Source organism: Oenanthe melanoleuca, chromosome 1A (genome assembly GCF_029582105.1).
Source record: "Oenanthe melanoleuca isolate GR-GAL-2019-014 chromosome 1A, OMel1.0, whole genome shotgun sequence".
Taxonomy (NCBI): domain Eukaryota; kingdom Metazoa; phylum Chordata; class Aves; order Passeriformes; family Muscicapidae; genus Oenanthe; species Oenanthe melanoleuca.
Window position 1 is genome coordinate 63,498,558 of NC_079334.1, and position 21,789 is coordinate 63,520,346.

The window sequence follows — 21,789 nt, forward strand, 5'->3', positions numbered from 1 at the left end:
GCTGTGTTGAGTCATTACTGCTACTCAGAAACTGGTGGGGGGTGTCATTGCACACCCCAGTGCAAAGCATCAACCCTCAGCTTGTTTCTACTCCCTCCCCAGTCCACCCCACAAAGTTGTCAAAACAGCACCAAAGGATGCAGTGATGGGTTCTTGTGGCTCCTTCTGCCTTGTTTTGTGATTCTTCATCTTTGTGCAGCATCTGCAGGCTTTCTTGTTTTTTAAAGAAGTTGAAGTTTGAGCACAGTTAATTATTGGTCTTACATCCTTGGTGCTGGGGTGAGGTGTCTGGGCTGTGGTTTCCACCTGGAGACAGACATACTCTCTCAGCAGCCTTTGGTTTGACCACAACACCAAGAAGTCTGATGAGGGATCCCTTAGGACAGACACCCAGCCCAGCTCAGCATGTGATTTTGGGTGTCCTGGTTCCCTGTATAACCCTGGCACTGATCAGCTCCTGTGGAGAGCATGGACCCAGGTGAATAATTTCCAGTGAGTTGGAGATCCCTCTGCTGACTTTGCTGAGTCCTTTCCATCAGATTTTCGTGAGAACTTGGTGTATTCTGTCTGGTTCACAGCTCAGGATTCATGGAGACTTCCCTGTCTGACATCACTGGTGGAGCTGGGTTGACTGCAGAGGGAGCTGTGACCACAGAGAAGAGCTACAGGTGTCACATTCCCAGTTTCAAGACTGAATTTCTCTTACTATAGCTAGGAAAGAAAATGGAGTTTAGCTTTGTTCATAAAAATTTAGGCACTGCTGCCTATGGATTTCAGCTTAAAATTGCTTCATTCAGAAGAAAAACATATCAGTGACCTCGGAGATCTAAACTTAGCAGTTGTCCCACCTGATGGAAGATTTGTGTCCTCATTCCTTCCTACACCTTGTTTGGGAACTGCCCTCTGGGGCAGGCTGTGCTTGTTCTGCTGGGCAGGACAGTTGGATGAAGCTGGATTCTCCCAGAATGGACGTGTGGGGTTGCTGGATACCTCCTCTGCAGCAATAACACCTTTGAGAATAAATTTCCAGATCCATTAGGCAGAGCTTCAAGAGACAAGGAATTGCAGAAGCTGTTGAAATGTTTGGGTTGATGTGTATTTTAGTGAAGCAGCACTTACTTTGTTAGAAAAGTTGCTTGAATTGAATAAAATTAAAAGCAAAATATTTAAAGTTTATTTGGTAATAGTGTTTTACTTTAGCCCTGGCTTGATGGGATGTTTCTTATAATTTGTTTTGCAGTAGGTGTTCAGGTTCACGTGTTGGAGGGACGTGTGCTCCTAAATTGATGTAACAGCATGTTACATCTAAAACTTTCTTTCCAACTAACTTCATGTTCCTGCAGTTTAGGTTAGCCATGTTAGCCCTCCTTGGACTATTTTTTTAATAGCAGCTTCCAGGTTTCAAAAAGGAGCATGTAAAAATTAGACATGCAGCTGCTTATTTGGCCATTTGCAGTTGCATGAAGCCCCAGTGTTTGAGACCCTTTCTTTTTGCCTTGACATTTCACATGTGTTGAAAACAAAGGCTTCCTGGAGCTTGGTAAAAGACAATAAACACAGAGAAGATCTTTTGCTTAGCATTTATGTGCTATTTTCCAGACTAGCAGTTCAGAAATGTCAGATTTAGTCTGACTCCTGACCCTGCTGACAGCAGTTGCATGTTCAGCACTTTGATGTGAGGACACTGGGTAGGTGCCAAAGGAAGGATTTTGAAACCTGGCTTTGGCTCCTAGTGCTGTAGATCAAAATCTTACTTCATGCAAGAGAAATGGAGGGAGGAAAGGAAGTTTAATTAACTACATTATAGTTTTTTCAAAGTAGATTTGACTCTATAAGCCGATCTGGGATGTGGGAGAGCCTTTTCCAGCAGTCATTTGTAATCAGGGTGGCAGTGAGTGATGCCCAATGTGCTCACACAGCTGTCACCTCACCAGCTTACAGTGCTACTACAGTGATGTTAAGAACAGATCCAAGAGCAGCTGGAAAAAGAAGTAAATGAATTTGGACGTGCAAAATGTAAAATTCCTGCTTTGGTTTCTGCTCCAGACCTTGTGCTAATCTTAAATCACTTCCTTATCTTGTAACTCACAAGTAATTTTGGCCTTTCTGCTGATAAGGCTTCTTGCTGCTTGCCTGTGCTGGAGAAGTGCCCTTGCTCCACAGACAACCCCTTCACATCCCTGGAAATCAGCCCAGGAGCTCTGCAAATTCTGCCTCCAGCTCTCCCCATCACCATTCCCACCCCTGGGCTGCCAAAATTGATTTCAGCCACATTCTTTGCTATCTTTTCAGTGCAAATTAACCCAGGTAGGATGAGCTTGTGCCAGCAGGTATTTAGATAGGAGAGGCTGTTTTTCAGTCCTTCTAAAACTGGATTTGCAAGAAGAGGACATAGTCTATAGAACACCCATCCAAGTGCCTTCTCTGCTCACTACATCAATCAATGAGCCTTTTGGCTCACACCAAGCAGGGTTTTGTGCACTGGAGCTTGTAGTTTTTAATTTAATTTAGTGTTGTCTGTACATTTCTGTTTGAGACTTTGAAGAGATAGCGAATAAGTCAATGGGTGTTTTTATGGCCAAACAGATCTGCTCATACCAGGAACAAGCAGGAAACAGTGCACTAAAAGATTGTTTTCTAGGTTTGTTGTTGCTGTTTTGTGGCATTTTTTAATGCAGGTAGTTTGGAAGAAATGAACAAAGGTAGTGCAAAGAAAAAGAATCAATCTTTAAAGTGACCTCTGAAGATCAGGATGGGAAACCAGCGCCTGAGCATCAGCTTCTGAGGAGCCAGATTCATGTGCTTTTTGCCCCCTTTGAAAGGAACTTGCCCCAAATGCTGCATTACAAAAGCATTTCATGCTAATATAAAATACGTGCAGCAAAGCTGAAGAGCTGATAGACTTCAAAGAAAACCTGACCTACAAAATCAGATGGCTGCAGCTGGTTTAGGTAATCAAAGATTATGAGGACTTGTGCATTACTTATTTTTCTAGTCACTCTCTTGTTATACTTTTGGGCTGATACTCTATTAATGTAAGGTTACTAATAATATAGTTGGTAAAATCATATTAATATAAAATTCCATGTGTGATTATGTGTTTAAGGTTTCTAACATCTTTTTTTCTGTGGAAAATCAACCAGTGAATCAGTTTCAGTATAAGCTTACATGGGAAGTCATGGTACAGCTGATGGAGAATATTTTAAAAACAAAATAAAATCCACAAAGATGAAATTGTAGCAAAACCAGATTTAATGCACTGCTACACTGGATTATTTCTGTGGTTCAGAAATTCTGTTGTGGCTTGTATGGCTGAATAACCATAGTGAACCCTGGAGAGGCAGGTGCTGGGTCTGAGGGAAACATCAAGAGTGCTAAAACTGAGAGTCACCCAAAAACCTGGTAACTGCTGGTCCTGCAGGATGTTTGGATCAAACCCATTTTGGAAACAGCTTTGGGCAAAGCACCTGTCACTATCTCCTCATCTCCTTGCTGTGACCATCCTGACTGATCCCAGCTTTCCTGTTGTTAGAGCTGAGTACTCAGAAATCAAGAGAGTAGATCAATCTGTTGCACAAGAAAAGCATCTCAAAACCTTGAGGCACATAAATTCCAATACATCCATCTCCCCCACTCCTTTACTCCTCTTGTTTACTGCTAGAGCCTAAGCAAAGCAACTTGTTTGGTTTCTTCACCTGGTTTTTGCATATAAGCACTGCATTCACTCTCATGGAGATATGTCTTATATATCCTGGGCCATTACAAATGCCCTGTAGTCCTGGGGCATGTATGAAAATAAAGCATTAACCCTCCTTTGACATTTTAATTTCTGCAGAATCTCCTTTCCTTGGGCCCAAGAGACAGGAACTGCAAAACGTGTGAAGCTTTCAACATGCTGGCTGAAGGCTGATACCAAGGTGGAATTTCATGGTGGTTTTGTAGACTCCAGGTGAGAAACTCCTGTTAAGTCTGAATGAGCAAATTCTGTGAAAGCCAAAATTACAGACCACAAACCACTTCCTTTTGGTTATTCAGCACTGAGTTTGTGGGCAAATATGTTGAGGAAACAACTCATCCTCTTCCTCAGAGAAATAGCATGCAGACCCAGGGAGTGTTTTACTCTACTCTATTTATTCTGAATGAGGAATCCACAGGAGATATTGCCAGGCAGTGTCACAGTTACTGATTTTGTCCCCTGGCAGTGACACCCCACTCAGCAACTCAGCACCAACAGGAGACTGAAATGTGTGCTATAGGCCAAGTTACACCAATAAAAGCACCAGTAAGAGATGAGGGCTGAAGCATGCTGAGGTGAATCTGTCCAGTTGCTTCAAAGGAAGTAACTTATTTCTCCTCCAGCCCTTGTGCAAGCAAACAAGAGGCATTGACAAGACTGCTGGGACATGTGGGACATTTAGTGGCACGTGGATCAAATCACTAAGGTTGGAGGGGCTTTAGGCACTTAAAAATACCCTGTGATCCTACTGGGCATGAGCCAGGGGCAGGAAAAGGCTCAGGTCCAGGAAAAGCTGGTTAAATGCCCCAGGCATCCCTACAGATATGTCAGAAAAATGCCTGTATGGTGACAGCATTTCTCAGGAGCCACCTCTTGGAGGAAGATTTCATTCTGCTTGGTCTGAGACAGATCATCTTCCTATTTAAAATACTAGAAAAAGAGTAAAAGCTTTCAAGTATAATCACTCAGCTCTCTAAAAGCACTCACAAAATGGTGCCAGATTCATTAAAATGTTTCTCAAAGTGGGAGCTACAGGTCTGTAGCCACAAGAGCACTGTAGTGTGGATGGTGTTGGGGGACAGGGAGCTCTGAATTTCCAGCAAAAACACTGCTGGCTTGCAGGGCCAAAGTCAAGGAAAGGTTTTATAACAGATAAGCCAAGGAAAAACTCAGGACATCTGCTTGACATCTATTCCTAAGGGTTCAGAGTAATTTTGAAGCCAATGGAGAATGCTCTGTGCCTTCAACCCTCACACCCCTTTTTGTCCAAGAGCTAAGACAGGTTGGCATGAACACAGAGTATTAATTTCGTAAGTGCTTATGGAATCTACAGTCATTCCCATTCATGATGATTTGTCACCTAATAGTGAGGTCACTTTTGTGTTGTTAGTTGGAAAGAACAGGCACAAATGTGCATTTCACATGCAGTCTTATTCAGTCAATTAAAAAAGATCAAAGTTCAATATCCACGCAGCGGAATGGTGGACACTTGGCTGATGGTCTTTTCATCAAAAACTGATTCCCCTACTGATTCATCACTAAAACCTGAATCCTCTTGGCAGTATAAATGTGTGTTTCAGACACAAAAATCCATCCATATGTTGAAGATAAAAATCACCTCCAGGTCACTTAAGACTATTGAGAAATTTTGGTTGTTCTTCTCCCCTTGGTAAAAGTGTTTCTCCACCAATCTTCGGACCTTTTTTCTCCTGGAAACATGAACCATGGAGAAAAGAAGTTAAACGTGTGGTAGGTGTCTCCCAAACACTTGTCTGTCAGAAATTGTGGTAGGGCTAAATTACCTGACTAAACATTGACAGACTCTCTAGGGACCTTGACATTCTGAATTCTTACAACTTTGTTCAAAAGCCATTTCCCCATGATTAAATAAAACAGAGCTTAGAGAACAGAAAGCAAGAAGTGGAGGTCCACTGTAACACAGCCTGCAAACACCTGTGTGTACCTGACAAAATGCAGAGCTGTTGGCTTTGCTGGGAGCTCATAAGGGCACAGAACCAAAGAGGGGGACAAAAGTATCACAGGAAGCAGCTGGAGTGCTGAGGTGCTCAGCACTGCTGGCTCACACTTACCTTTAGCATCCCATCTCGCTCCCACTTGAAGAGGCCACAGTTACTGAAAGATGAAGATGGCATGTGAGGACCACTGTGCACAGTATGAGGGGATCCTAAGGTAGCCCCACACCCAGCCCATGCTCCTTGGCACAACATTCCCCTTTTAGGACATGGTTATGTGACTCACAAGAAGTTATTTGTGAAGGGACAGTACCTAAGTCCCAGGCACTATTTCATGAGGCTCATTTCTTACCTGCAGGGCTTTTTTGGAAGCCTGTCAAGGGAAATAGCTCTGCTTCCGCAAGGACATTTGAAAAATCTCTTGATGGCATCATGCCAGAGGTAGTCGTGTTTATCCTGCACACAGGTCTCCAGAGGCTTGAAATAGGTGTAATTACACTGCCAGGGAGGAGAGAGAGAGAGAGAGCATATAAGTGAGACCTGTTCTGAGGGGTGGCAACACTGAATGTTTAGAAGAAAGCATCCCTGTCCTCTCCAATCCTGAGGAGCTCAGCAGTTGGATCACCACCCTAGGTTTTGTCACTGCTCCTTCTCATGCCATCCTCCCCTTTCCACCCTAGGGTCCTGCTCCCAGCACTTCAAGGAATACAAGTGTCCCTCTGTGCAATCCCAAAACAGGTAAGGAAGGCAGCAAGAGGGAAAGTTCAGCAGGGGCTGAAACTTTGGAAGTGGGAGGTAATGCTTCCCTTCCTCTCAGTACATTTGGAACAGTCATAAAGCTCCACTCCTCTTCCTGATGGCAAAGTCCCTGGAAATGCAGATAGAGGATTCCCCCCCAGTGTTAATATTTTCAAGGACTTTGCTTATTTTTTCATGAAATATGGGGAACTGAAGGTCCCTGGTACAAAGCGCTTCATGGAAGAAATGTAGAAATTCAGGACAGCAATTCCCATGGAACCACTGGCATAAGCATTGAGCTGAGATGTTGAGCACAGCACTAAAGCCTTGCCATGCCTCAGTCTCCCCGTGTACAGGCTGCTCTCAGAAACAGGCATAAGGAGCAAAACATCAATCCCTGGTCCAGAGCCAACAGTGACAGATGGGAGTCTGCAGGATAGTCCAGCACCATTTTGTAGAATCCATGTTCCACTGCCCTGCTGGTACCCTGGCTCCCCTTCACTCACCGTTTTACACGTCACAACTCGGCATTTCACTGCTTTAATGTTCCTCATCTTCTCTTCCAGTTCTTCCTTCTTCACCAGTGGCTGAAAGTATTGCTCCTGCAGTTCAGCCTCAGCCTGTAGGGCACACAAAATGGGTTGTGAGGACACAAAGAGGGGAGAAGTCACTCCATAAATGGCCTTAACACAAATTATTACCAGGCCCGCTTGAAGCAGACTGCAGTCTGGGAGCAGAGAAAGCAAACATATCTCTTGCTTGCAATGGTAATATAATCCATTATTGTACATGTGCTGTAGTTCACCAGCACTGAAACGAGCCACCTCTGAAATGCACAAGTGGGAAAGTTTAACCAACAGCAGGAAGTACTGAAATAAGCACATACTCACAAGGAGAGTGCAGAGAGAAGTCAGGTAGGCAGATATAATTAATGGTTCTTAGCCAAAATATTACTCCCCAGAAAACCTTAAAACAACTATGACTTCATGCCAATAATGTCCAAGAGCTCTTTGCCATTGGAGGTGCTATAAGCCTGGGAAAGTGCTCAGCAGAGACCCCAGTGTGAGAAACCTAAGCTCTCAGCTCTTCAGGGCACTTGATGGCATTTCACAGCTGTCATGAGCCACAGACGAAGGTGGCAGCTGGCTTTATGTGGCCAAGATGTCATGTAATGAGGGACAAAATAGGCATGTGGCTCATTTGATCTTAAGGCCGAGGGATTTCTTTGATTATCCATCAATAGGAAACTTTACTGATTCTTCCAAATACAACAAAAAAACTGATGCCAACTGGCAACATGACCTTACCCTGGCTATGGCAACAGTGCTGACTTGCAGGCACTGTGCCCTGTGTGCCCAGTCACCCAGCCCTACACCTTGGGACAATCTGGCCTATGAGATGTTTGGGTGCCTGCTTCTCGCTGAAGTCACGAGTCCAGTCAGCCCCCAGTTCTTAGCCCTCAGTCATGGCTGGATTGAGGCCATACCTCTTTTAGGACATCTGTGTGCTTGGACTTAGCCTTCAGGATTTTCTGGAACTCCTCTGACTCCAGATAGGCCAGCTGCTCACGCCGTTTCTTTTGAGCAGGTTCCAGTTCATCCATTTCTAGGGAAACAGAAAGGTTCAGTCCAAGAAAACAAGGCTGTGATGGCTAAACTTGCTCACTGCAGGAGATTTTGGAAGTCTCAGGTCTCTCAGGCAGATGTTTAGGTCAAACAGCAGCCTTTCATAGTTTGGGAACATGAAAACAAGTTCAAATATGGCTTCAGAAAAAAATTAAAGTATTTTTTTAAGAATAACATTGCATCTTCTCTCAAAGCACTGTACTAGGAATTTTTACATTACTCCCAGGAGTGCAAGCAGTGTTCCCTCACTGACTGATGAAGAAACTTTAAAGGGAATTAAACAATTCATCCAAGATAACACAGTAAATCACCAGCAGGCAAACTCAAGTTCCCACAAAAAATTCAGATACTTTCCCAGGTGGGATTAGTTCTTGGTTTCCCTTGGTGAAGTTGTATTGCAGATGCTCAAGTGCCGGAGGAAGAGGAACAGAGATGAGCACAGGGAGCTATCAGAGATTACATCTCACACTTTCTCCACAGAGTTAGAGATTTTTATAGTTTTTCCAACAAACCCTTGAAGTTCCAAACCGTTTTAACTTGGCCTCTTTTTAGCACAGCAATCAAGTCCTTAATCGAAAGCAGCTACTGCTCTGTCAATATGACAGGAGCACTTTTTTTCTATTTCTAAAAGCTAACTGTACATACCAGTGCCTCCTTCTGCACCTTGTGGCTGAGCAACATTTTTCTCAACTCTTTCAACAATTTCTAGGACATCCTCAGCATCACTCCGTTTCCTCTTGACACAGTTTGGGTCTGTTTTAGGAAGAATCTGGCCTTTTGCTCGTAGTCGTTGTATTGCAGCCAGCTAAAAAACAGGAAAGAGCAGGGGAAGTGTTGGTGACCTGTCTGGCTCCCAGCTCCTACCTCCAGAAACAGCAGAGGAAGGCTGTCAACTGGGAAAAGAGAACATCCACTGGCCTGAGCATGGAGCTGGCTGGAGAGGCCCAACAAAATTCCCAGATCTGACATCTACCCAACCTCTTGTGACTTCCCAAACTACAACATTCTCCACAGGTGTTACCAGGCCTGGTGTCTCTGCAGCTGAGTTTTATCTGCTTCACAAATCAGTAAGAGATTTCTACATAAATTTATAATAATTTGGAACTAATAGAAAATTTCTTACAGCTATTTCTTCTCATATTCCCAGAATGCTAAGGCTTCCACATTCTAGCTGGAAAAGTTTCTTTGACAAACAAATGAACATATTTTTGCCAAAAAAAAAAAAAAAAAAAAAAAAAGCAGTCTGTTTTGGCTAGAAAACAAAATTATCCAGACTCATGACACAGCACAGCTAAACCAGTTGCTTACCTACCTGTCAAACAGAAAACACCTGCAATACACTGCACTAGCAATACCAGAGTTTAGCACTCTAGGGATTTTCAGCACGAATCCCTTGCCCTGAGACTGACTGAAGGCAAGATGGCAGCATGGACTTTGGCACTAACAGCTATCAGGAACCACAGGTATCCTGTGTGCTGGAATACAGGCCAGTGTGGTCCCACAAATGAGAAATTTCACTAACAGCAGAACTGAGCTGGATGGTATCTGACCAAAGACTCCTACCACAAACCAAATTTCCCTTAACCTCTCTTTGGTACTTGAAGAGCTGGTACCTTTTTGGCTTCTGCCAAGCTGTCTAGCTTTGGCCTTGGAGGTGGAGACTTGTCAAAGAAGAGGATATCTTCTCCTTCTGAGAAGCCTCTACCTAGCCTGGGCCTTTGAGGCGTTGACATTTTTGCAGCTTTTGGAAACTCTGCCCCAGGCACTGGGGAATGGAGGGAGGTCTGTCTGGAGGAGGATGGGAAAGCAGGAGTGCTGGCTTTACTTGTGTTCTGGAGAAACCTTGTAAGACAAGAATAATTCATTCAATTAGGGATACAAGTCAGAGATAGAAAGGTTTAAGAAAGGAGGGGATGCAGAGTATGATTTCTTACTATTTGGCCTTTAATTGCTAAAAGAAACACACAACAATTTTGGCATTCAGGAGAAGAAAACAAAACTGGTAAAGGACTCACTGGGTCACTGAAATCAAGAGTGACTTGAAGAAATCACCAGGAGTGAATGTCCAATTATTTTCAAAGCTAAAGGCAGAGAGAGACATCACACAAACCCAAGAAATAAGAAGTGAAAACACTGCTGTTCTTAGGGCTACAATAACAGAATCCTTCCTGTGAAAGCCAGTGTGTCCTACCGCCTCTGAATCTCTTCAGACCGCTTTTTTCTGGCCTCCAGCAATTTCTGTTTCTGTTGCTTGAGCAGTGCTGAAGCAGAGATAGATTGGAAATTTGCCCCTTGCTTCTTCTCAGCATCTAGGAAAAAAGAAAAAAAAAACAAAATAAAAAGCCATTTTGTTCAGAAGAGGGTAGAGTGATTTTAGGAGAGGGTCTTCCTTCAGGCAAAAGGACAATACCTGTTTTGGTCCAGTGTTTGCAGAGATTTCGTGCTCCAAAAGTTGGCTGTGTCAGCAGTTCCCTGAATTCTTCAGAACACTGCATGGGTCTCTTTGCTGCATCCGAGTGGAAGAGGCAGAAATACAACAGATTTGAAGTGAGGAAGGGAAGCAGGCCTTTAGAGATGTAAAGTTGTCTAGGTTGGATGAAACTTTTGAAGATAACCTGACCACTTCTCAAAGCAAGGCCAATCTTTACATTATATTTGGTTGCTTAAGGTCTTGTCATTTGTCACAGACATTTCTATCCCTTCAGCAATTCAGTCACTCAGTTCCTCATCAGCCTTGGCTGTCTGTGTTACTTCCATTATTCCCATTTTTCAGGATGCTTGACAGTCCTGAATCCTCCATACTTTATTCCTGGAGAATTAAGAGCAGCTAAAAGATACCCTATGCTGTCTGAAATGGAGGCAACTGATGGAACTGAAAGCTGTGAATAAGACTAAGTGGCATCTAGAACACACTTTGAATAATCTGTCACCTGCTCTCCAAGAAGCATAGAGTGTAATATTAAGTGTTTTACAGAAACAAAACAGAGGCAGAGAATGGTGACACCCGGGGGCTATGAAAGGAATATGCTTTGACACAAAAGAAAAGCACTAGAAACAAGGTGGATTCTCAGGAGGTCCCCTGCATTGCAGAGCTGACTGATTTATACTTAGTATTCCTTAGAAGCTTTCAAGGTTGACAGAAGTAATTAATTTTAATCAAGTAAAATAAATCATCTAGTTCAAAGTTCTTAAAACTTCCAATTCCCATTAATCTGGCAAAGATCTTCTGTCACTGTCCAAAGACAGAACAGGAGACTTAATTTGGGGGCACTGATGAAACAAAGATGCATGGAGCCACACAGTTGCTTAGTTACATTTGCCTTGAAACCGTGATCTCGAGAGGGAAGAGGAGTTTTGACCAACTGAGGAAGCTGCCTGCAAATGACCCATTCTGCAGCCAAGTAACTGCTGGGTTCATTCGGTGACTAGAAGGCCCTGGGACACATTCACACATGGAACTGGAAACATCTAAAGAGTGAAGAGACTACTTGGGTAATTGGGTACCAATTTTCTGCCTGGTTTCCTGGACAATTGCATCAGATCCTTTCACGACCAGGTTGGAGAGAGTGGTTTGAATCTTCCTTTTTGGCACAGCAGCTGCTGCACTAGAAAGAGGAAACAAATCCAGAACATCAGAGTTTTCCCATGCTTAGAGCAATTAACCCAGTGCTACAACAAAACTTCAGCCACCCCAAAGGGCATCTGTCTGTTTTTTGGAAGGATGTGAATCTAAATCCAAATTCCAGCATAATGTTTAGGATCTCCCATTTCTACCTTTGTTGAGATATGCATTTCCTATGAATTACAGGAAAACTAAACATAAATCAAAGCTTTGCTTTGCTCTCAGGTCCTTCCAGGGATGGAAAGGAGCTTGGAATTGTTTCATTACTGTGGAGTCACACCAGGTGTCAGAGGGCAGTGGTAAGGGAATTCAAGCTGTGTCCAAGCATAGAGGTGGATCCAGCTGTGACTCATCTTTCCACAGCATACTGATCTTGGTCAGTCTTGTTTCCTCATTAACACAGAGTGACACTGTATTATTTCAGGCAAGGAAGACATGAGGAAATACAGAAAACACTGACTCTGGGATTAAATGCAGTAAGCCATGAGAAAATACAGTTACAATCTCAGAGACTCAAATGCTTGGGATCTCATGATCTCAAAGTCCATTAATCTACTGAAACACAAAGTTGCCTGGCTTCGCACCACAGTATTAATGTAGAAGTAAAAACAACCCTTAACACATCTTAGTACCAACTTAAAATTTTCCTGCCAAACAGCAGCTCTGTTACCCCATGTGGCTGGAAGGATTATGCCAAATGTGGGGTTTTATTCCTATTTGGTGAATAGTTAATGCAAAGGCATTCTCTAAACTAATAGACTCCCTTAGATAGAGCTTCAGGATCCCTTGTACATGTGAGGGAAATTCTGTTCAAAAGCAAAGGAAATAAATGGTTTTTCTTACACTGAGGCTGCATATGCTGCTGAAGAGACTCCTCCATAGTAAAACCCATCCTGACACAGCCTCTCCTTCAAAGTGGGATTTTTCCGACCAACTTTTTTGGGAATGCGGCCACCAGAAAAGGTGGACTGCAGATCCGCCCGCTTTGAGCTGAGCTTCTTGTACTGGGATTGGATGTGATACTGACAATATTCACAGTCATTCTGGAAAGAAACGGGAGCAGTCTGTTACTGAGCACCAGCAATTACAATTTCCTTCATTCCTCTCACCCACATGCATCCTTGTATGGCAAAAATAAAGTAACATCTCTACTGTGGTACTCCAGCATTTGATCAATTAAGCAAAAATATGTCCACATTCAAGCAATGAAAAACAAAGCTAAAATTGCCTATACTAATCACTGAAAACAACCCTGTACATCGAGGAATTTTAAGGCCATTCCTTAAATCAACTCATATCCCACCCAGGCCCTCTTGCCCAGATTCTGTATTCTTGACTCCATTCAGTTTTATGTACTGTATGCACAGTCTCCTGCTGGAGTGTCTGCAATCACACTCTTGATTGGCTACAAGTACCTTCTGTATTTGTCTTCTTCCCACTTCCCACACTTCCAGCTCCCCTCTAGTTCTTCATTCCTTTATTTTTTCTCTTCCTTTTGATACCCTGTTATCTACAACCCTTCTGACTCAGACAAGATTCCTTTCAGGTATCACAGCATCACCATGGCCATGAAGTAACATAATCCACTAGTCCTTTAAACTGGTACAAGCCAGTAATGTCCTAAAAGAAGGATCCCAACACTTCTTTCTCTCATCTCCAGTGCACCACATTCAGGTGTAAGTATCCTAACAGCTTGCAGGTACACTGGACAAGGGAATTCATTGGGTTAAAATCATTAAAAAAATAGTCATTCCCCCAAAGAAAATCTTGTGTTGTTTTTTCCTGGATGAGTTTTCTAGTGCAGTGCATGGAAGCTTGCACTGGACTAAAGGAGAGTGAAAGGATGTGGCATCATGGGTCAAGACCATCTCCTTTCACTGCAGCACCAGCCTTGCTTTTTGGGAAATCCCCTGCACAGTGACAGCACAGAAACAGCTCCTCTGGGTTTTATTTCTCACTTTCTCCACCCACTTTAGTTAGCTGCAAGTCGAGATCCAGAAACAAGTAAAAAGGTCAGAGTATCAGAACAAAATCAGCAGCCAGATTTTCACCAACTTAGGAATTCCCTGATTACTGAGATACGGACCAGGTTCACAATCTGTGTACAAGGATCACCATTCTTCTTTCTGGCTTTGCAGGTGCCCATATCCAGAGCTTCTCCCATGAGGAGGATCTTCTGGGGATGGTCAACGGACAAACACACCTAGACAGAAATCAGAACACTCCTGGGTAGCCTCTTTTTAGATGTCACTGGTTTGTCTCCGATCTGGTTCATTACCTCTGGTACTAACATTGTCTTAAAATTAAGGCCTAGCTTAAGAAAGCCACAAGTCCTATTCAGATTTAGAAAAGTCTCAGTTAAAAAGAAAAAGTAAATTTAGTTCTCACAAAAAGATGAAAGACATTTGAGTTCTATGGTCAGAGCCTCAAGAAACCAAAAAATGCCTAAGGCAGTTCTAATTGTGCTGTAAATTGTCCTGTACAGCTTGGCTCTGATATCATCATGATCCCTACATCCAGCAGGGGATGGGTGGAAGAGCTGCACCACAGCTCTGTCCTTCTCCAAATGTCTTGGTCCCATCAAAACTGAGTCCTGTACAAGATGAGTGTCTGCTTCACACAAAATACACCAGGGACTGTGTCTGTAGCCAAGGGACAATTTCAGAAGTCAGTTTTTATGTAGCAATAAATGTGGACATTTTAGCTACTAGGAGGCATTCTTGACAGTTAAATACAGCCCTCCTATTAAATCTGGTGTGCCTTTCTGCTCACCAATGGGATTATCTACTGCTTGTTCATGCTAATTTAAGCAATTTATATAGCTTAAAGGACAATTAATGAGATCCTTAATTTTTCTATTTGGAGAATTTAAAATGCAGAGCATTACATGATCAACTACTAGACCGAAATTCCCCTTGACAGAGGTAACTGGAAACAGGTTCCATTCCACTGCAATTAAAAATATATTAATTTATGAGCAAAATGAAGCCATCTGCATTTATAAATAACCGATTTAACAAGTGAAGTACTATATATCAACTGACATATATTTACTTGATACATTGTTTAATAAATTAAATATTGCTGCTTCTCTGTTGTGATTTTTGAATCAGAAACATTTTGTAATCATATCTTATGCTTGAGTTAGAAGAAATGTGCTTCTCCACCTTTTTCAGCTTTGAGAGATCTCTAGACTGAAATAGGTGTTGCACTGAAGTAGCTGAATAAACTGAAATGAAAATACACTCCCTGTATTTGAAGAGCCAACTGCTACCAAGAGCAGATTAAAAACTGGAATAAACTCTGTGTTTAAATGCTTAATAGGACTTCTTGAAGTTCAGTCTTCCAGGAGGCCAGGAGATACACGCCATTCAATGCAATTCACACAGATACCTGAATGCAATTCAGACTGTTGGGCAGACTGCTGCAATTTCAACTTGAAGAAGTGCTATAAAGCTACACCTCAGGCAAATATGAAAAGGTTGAGCTACAGCTTTTTTCTACAGCTGAATGAAAAATCCTCTCACCTCATCTGAGCCTTCTTTAGGTTTCATGGGGTTGGCATTGAGCAGGCCAATGACTGTGCCTTGGTCAGTCTTCCAGTGCTCCTTGTGGACTTCACCAAACAGGAAGAGCGAGACACACTCGTTGAGGTCCTGCAGGTCGTTCAGCCGCCAGATACTGAAGGTCCTGCCCTGGAACAGACATTCCCTGAACTTTCAGCTTTGCTGCAGACACACCAACTGCATCCCCTCTGGCTATTTCTTTTGAAGAGCTGTTCTGACTTTCCCCTTCCCAAGGTTGTTGTGATTTAGAAAAGCACAGATTTGTAAACTCAGTAGAGCTTAGATACAGTATCTCCAGCCATCCATGTTGCCTGTTCTGGGGCTCCTAAAGTCCAAAACCGAAAATAATTCTGCTACCACCAACCTTTCTGACATCAAAGCTGGGCAGCACACCTGTTCATTGAATAAAGAGGTTTTTACCCCACTGAACACACAAAACCATGGCATATCCAGACCTGTTTCATCAATGACTTCCTATAGGACACATACAATACTGGATGAAACCACGCAAGCCAAGATCTTTAATGCAGAAGTTTTCCATTAACTACATTAAGGCTGATTCAGCTGAAGATCTAGGAAAGTTTCTCAAGAGAGACCACCAGCATTTCACTTGAACTGAGCAAGGGATACAATGTACTTACATTATTTGCACTCTGAGGAGTGACCTTCCTCACTATGACTCCAAATGTTACCCAGTCTATTTCCTCCAGATTTTCAGTAGCAAGTTTGTTCTTCAGCTGAGACAGTCGGATGAGCTTCCTGTTGGCCATTTTCCTGTCCATTTCGGCTGAAGACACCCGGGGTTTTCTAGATTCAGTGAAAGCAGGTAAAAAACAACACATCCATTGGCACAAATGGAAAATCAAAACCAACAGCACTTTCCTGGGGAGACTACATCTTGCTGCAAAACACCTCTGTGCCTTACTTCACCCTGAGGTCACTTGAAATAAAACCCCCCCCATCAGAAAGCTACTGATGACATTGTTTTTCGTCCAAATAGCCACACTGCAACTCACCCCCAAGCCTGCATTAACTTTGCTCGTTTCAGACTAACCAAGAATGACTGACTGAGCTGGGAATACAGCTTGGGTTCTGGTGGGGACACTGAGGATTCAGAGTCCTCTTGTGGCCACACTGAGTATAGGGATGGTGAGTGGCTCCTGAGGTTTCTGTGTGCAGCAAAAACCAGCTCAACTGGAACTCATCTGGGTTTTGCACATGCCCACTGCTTCCCTGATTCACCACTGAGGATACCCCACGAAAGGCAGTGCTAATAAAATTAGAGCTTTTCTGTTAAAAAGAGCAGAGGTGAAAACAGAAGCATGGTACCAAGCTGAAAGTCAATGTTACATGATTACTGATCAACCAGCTAGTGCTATGGCCTTGTGCTACATCCCTTGATGACAAATGACTAATCTGACATGGTTAAACCACATATATCCATTGTGTTTTCTTTGTCTTTACTGGAGGGGGTGTCCCCAGACATGGCTCAGAGCTGGGCTGCTGACCTTAATCTCAGTCCTGAGAAGGTTTCCACAGACACTGGCTGTGTGGTTGCACTGGAGCATGCAGGCACGTGAGAAGTCTTCTCTCTGGTCACCTTACTGGGTGTGTTCCCTATGGCAGACTTGAGAGGCTGGAACGCCAGACTGAGGACTTGCTTTGGAGGAGGAATCTTGTTCTCTTTAGCAGGAGAAAAAAAGGCATAGCTCCCATTACAAAGAATACAATAATTAACCAAAATAAGCTCTCTGCCACTGTGACCAGACCACTCCTGGTGCACTGAGTAATGTAACACTGTCCTGGATGTGTCCACACCACTTCTGGGTACTGTAAACTTTTGACAGAATCTCAGTGTGTTTAGTAAAACATAGACTGAGAATAGTACCTGCTGAGGATACTTTTGGTTTCTGCATTCCTTGCTTGGCTGGTGGTAAAGGATTGCCCAGCTGGGCTGAGAAACATGGTGACTCTTGCAGCTTCTGAACTTTCCTTTCCTTTGAGGGTGGACAGGGAGATTTACCTGGCCAAGGGAACAAAAAACAATGAGACCTCGGGACTCAGACTTTAAGCACTGCTCCAAACTGTGTAATTCCTGAATAACAAGTCCAAGTCAGTGCCCCACATGGAAATCTTTCAGCCAAGTTGTCAGCTGAAAAAGCCCCAAAGACTCTTCCCTATGACAATCTAAGACTTTGGATGTCACTGCTACCTTAAAGCTGTGGAAAGAAGAAACATCCCATTCTGCAGTCTTTCCATGAAGTTTCATTACTACATCCAACATGCTATAGCAACAAATAAAGCTGTATATCCTGGGTGCCAACATCTGCCAGTAAGAAGGGACACCTCCAGAAGAGTCTGGAGCACTTAAGTCATGAAAGCTGTCTGATGTAGAATTAAGGCACAATGCAGAGACCAAAACTGATTTAATCTATAGCTGTAAGAAACAACCTGTGTGGGAATACACCAGATCACCATTCCTCCTTGTTACTTAGTGCCCACTTCAGGATTATTTTAAGTCCTGCCTATAAACTCACATTGATAAGCCAATAAATCATAAATCCATTTAGTTTCCTTACCAGGTGTTTTCTTCTCAGGGCCTGAACTGGATTGCTGACCAAGAGCAGTCTTCTGCAACTGTTCCTGTAACGTCTTCATCTGTTCTTGCAATTTTTTCAGCTCAGCTAGGAAAGAAAGAAGAAAAAGGATAATAATGAAGACAGCAGGAAGTCATTGCAAATAGGGATTTATGAGATCCCTAGAAGTCTTGCAGTTTTACTGCATCATGGAAACTTAGAAAATGAAGACTTGAGTCACAATGCAGATTTACTTGTTTCTACATAGCTCATAGTGAAGGCAAACTTTTCCATACAGCCTGGAGCTGGGTCCTCTCATAAAAATATTTTACTTAATTGTGGTATATTCTTTCCCAAGTTGAATAAAACTTTCCTGCTCACCATAAGACAATTTAAATGGCTGATGATTGCACTCCTTAGCATAAAGAAATACTTCCTTATACAATCAAATATACAGCCTGGACACAGGAAAGCTGTGGCCAGCTCTGCTTGCACAATGACTTCCCCATTGACCTCCTGTCAATAAGCCCTGAGGAGGAAGGGACTGGTGTTCTGGTGAAAAATACCATGTTTATATCTGATACCCCAAAGACTGAGGCAACATTGCTCTTCATCAGACAAGGCACAGGTACACAGGCAATCTTCCCTATGCTACTCAGCCTCAGCACAGCTCTGTTAGTCTTCCTGGCTTACTTAAGCCCTCTGTCTTTCTTTTGAAAAAAAAGTTTGGTGAGTTTGGCCAAGAGATGCTGAAAACTGAACTCAGAAACTCCCACAAGGCCTTTCAGTATTTCCTCTCCAGCCATGATCAAGAAGAGGCAGGCCACCTCCTGCCCGTTAGCTCTCTAGAGACCGAATATATCAAACAAAACAGATCAAAGATGCTGTTGCAGAAACCTTGCAGTTCTTCATTGGTTTTCTCCTTTGCCTGACTGGGAGCTGGAGTGGGGACAGCTTCCTCTGCCTCCTCCTCTTCCAGCAGGTCATCTACATCTCCAAACAATGTAGCCAAGTTCTCCTTCTGCTCATCAATCATGCTGTCCTCAGCATCAACCTCCTCGGTGTAGGATGCATCATCTTCTGCATCAAAGAGCTCATCATATTCATCTGGTTCTCCACCCTCATCCTCTGGAGCATCTTCCTCCTCAGGAGAATTCCTCTCCTCAGTTGCTTCATTTTCTTCCAGAAGGGAAGCCAACAGATCCAAGTCATCATCGGCTAAGGCAAAAATTAGACTCAGAGTTATTTTTGTCCAGTTAAAGAAAAGCTGCTAAACAATACAACATCCAAGACACCTTGATTACAAGCTAATGGCAACTGAAAATAAATCAGAGCAGCAAGTGGCATTTTCTAAAAAATACACTTCACGTTTAGCTAACGGCATCTAGAGCAGCTTCTGGCTGTGAGGCCAGATGGAAACGTAGTTGCAAATGCTCTCAGCTTGTGGCACAGGCTGGCAAGTCAGCAGAAAACTTGCCAGCTACTCAGTACAGGCTTTTCCTCCCATGCAGCTCCTTGAACAGCAGCTGCTGTTACACAGAAAAGCCTGAACCCGTAAACATGTAGCCAACAGAGACATCCATGTGGCTTTTGCCAATGGAAGGGAAGAGGGAGATGCACAGCAGGCAACAAAGCATATCCTCAGATATAGTTTGTTCGTGGAAAAACACAGAGAACAAAGAAAGAGGGACAAAGGGACAAAAATGGAGGAGAGGTAAATACAGAGAGAAGAATGGGACAGACAGAGCAGGAATGAAAATCTGAGCAAACTGAGAAACTGATTTAGCCTCGCTGCTGAGAACACCAAACCAGGGAAGGCACAAAACAGCCTCACAGGAAAGTGACAAGAAGGAAAGCAAGAGGCTGTCTCAAAGGACTCAGCAAATAAACTCAGTGAAATGTAAATTCCTGTGCTAAAAGCCTTACCAGGTTTTCTGAACACTTGAACTTATTAACTAACAGGCTGATAAGAAGACAAGTTTCCCACTGAAGGAAGAGAATTTTCTCCCTTACCGTCCATAGTTTCACCAGGACTTCTTCAAGAGCCCCTCAAGGCAAATTATTCTGTTATGGGGAAAACAAAAGTGACACTGTTAAAGCACATATACCTCATCTAGAAATATATATTGTGTTCAGGCTTCTTATTTGACAACTTGCAATCCACCAGCTTTGTTTTGTTTACAGACGCAGATGAGGACTCCACTAAATTTAAAACCCTTAGACATTTTCTACATCAAAAGTCTGACCCATGCTGAACCCACTGCAGCGTAAGGACATTACTTTTATAAAAAGAGTCCATTACAGACACAGAATTTAAGAAATGCCTACCGTGTTATCATAGTAATAACCATTTCCACCTCACCTGATTACACTGAGTACACCATAATTACTACTAGCAATTATCTAGTTATTAAAGTCTAACAGTCTAACACTCAAAAGTGAACATTCTGCGTTTCTCGCAGCTTGTCCATTTCACGGAGAAGGGTCCATGAAAAACAATCAGCGCGGGCGGACATGAATCAGCCAGGGAAGCTTGGATAAGAAAGAATATCCACTGAGGCCAAATGAGTCACAAACCCAAACTCTAACTGTGCTTACAGATCTTCCTGCTGCAGAATCTTTTGTTTCGCCCATAAACTCTGCTTTTGATAGCTTTCTCATGCTCCAGAATATTCATTTTCAGCAACACCGCATAACTCGCAGGAGCAGGGAAGGCCAGCGATCACCGCGGACCCCGCGCTTTTTCCCTCACGGTTCCGCTCTCCGCTCGGCCGCCTCTCCCACACAGTAGAACCCCGACCTCCCCCGAGGCTCCCTCCCCCGGGGCTCCCCGACCTTCGGCCCCGGCTGCATGGCCCGGGATCGCTCCGTGCGCCCCGCTCTCCCCGCTCCCCTCACACACCCGCTCACCGCCGCGCGCTGCCAGTACCCGCCAGAATTCGGACCGGCCCCGCCCCTTCCCCCGCGCATGCGCGCACGCGCCATCTTTAGTGCTGGCAGCCTCGGCTCTGCTGGCGCCATCTTGGCTGTGGGCGGGCGGAAGGGAAGGTGCGCGTGCCCGCTGAGGGGCGGCCATGGCGGTGTGTGGCTCGCAGAAGCTGGCATTGGAAACGTCCTATCGAGTCCAACCTGTAACGGATCACCACCTGTCAGCTGTATCCTGGCACTGAGTGCTGCGTCCGGACTTCCCTTAAACATCTGCAGGGACGGTCACTCCACCACCTCCCTGGTATCAGGAAAATTAATCCATAAACACCAGAGGTTAATGTACAAAAAGGAGACAAAGAGTTCTTTTTGCTTTATTCGAATTAAGGGAGAGGCCATGGGGCATTCCCCTGGGATCTCTCTAATTTTTGGAGGACGAAGGCGCCTTTTTATCCTAATTTCCCGGCTGTATTTCCCTCTCTCTTTCCCCATTGGCTGAGGTACTTGAGAGGCACAGACTTCCCGGAACGCCTGATACCTGAGATTCCCCTCTAATGCATAACCCTCCCTTTTAATTTTCAATTCTTATAGAATTCATAGTTTTTCCCCATTGCTTCTTTTATCTTCCAATATCCAATTTAATTTATCAGCAAGCCTACAATTTGTTTGTAAATGCAAATATCTTTTTTCATTCATCAGTCAGTGGAATCCATACCATTGCTTCTTTTATCTCTTAGTGCTAGCTTTATCTACTAGCAAATCCACAGCTCGTTTTTAAAGAAAAATCCAATATACCTCTCACTGGGAAGCCTATTCTGATGTCGAATCATCCCTTATGTGAACAAATTCCTACCAATGTCCAACCTAAACTTCCCCTGGTGAAGCTTGAGGCCGTTTCTTCTCATCCTGTCGCTGGTTGCCTGGGAGAGGAGCCCGACACCCAGCTGCCTACAATCTCCTGTCAGGGACTTGTAGAGAGTGAAAATATCTCCCTTTTAACCTCCTTTTTTCCAGGCTGAGCCCCTCAG

At 43.6% G+C, this 21,789-nt stretch overlaps 1 protein-coding gene across 1 annotated transcript; it reads right to left on the reverse strand.

Moving 5' to 3' along the window:
* Nucleotides 1-3,242: 3,242 nt before the first annotated feature.
* MCM10 (minichromosome maintenance 10 replication initiation factor) lies at nt 3,243-20,785 on the reverse strand. The gene is made up of 20 exons (XM_056516384.1): nt 20,739-20,785; nt 19,850-19,900; nt 18,734-19,054; nt 17,840-17,944; nt 17,149-17,283; nt 16,769-16,943; nt 15,902-16,067; nt 15,222-15,389; nt 13,781-13,897; nt 12,538-12,737; nt 11,577-11,677; nt 10,483-10,578; nt 10,264-10,381; nt 9,686-9,914; nt 8,718-8,877; nt 7,934-8,052; nt 6,954-7,067; nt 6,062-6,207; nt 5,827-5,869; nt 3,243-5,445 (listed from the first exon to the last, which is right to left on the reverse strand). Exons 2-20 carry the CDS (start codon nt 19,854-19,856, stop codon nt 5,362-5,364), a joined length of 2,604 nt encoding a protein of 867 aa, XP_056372359.1. The 5' UTR covers nt 19,857-19,900; nt 20,739-20,785; the 3' UTR covers nt 3,243-5,361.
* Nucleotides 20,786-21,789: the final 1,004 nt, after the last annotated feature.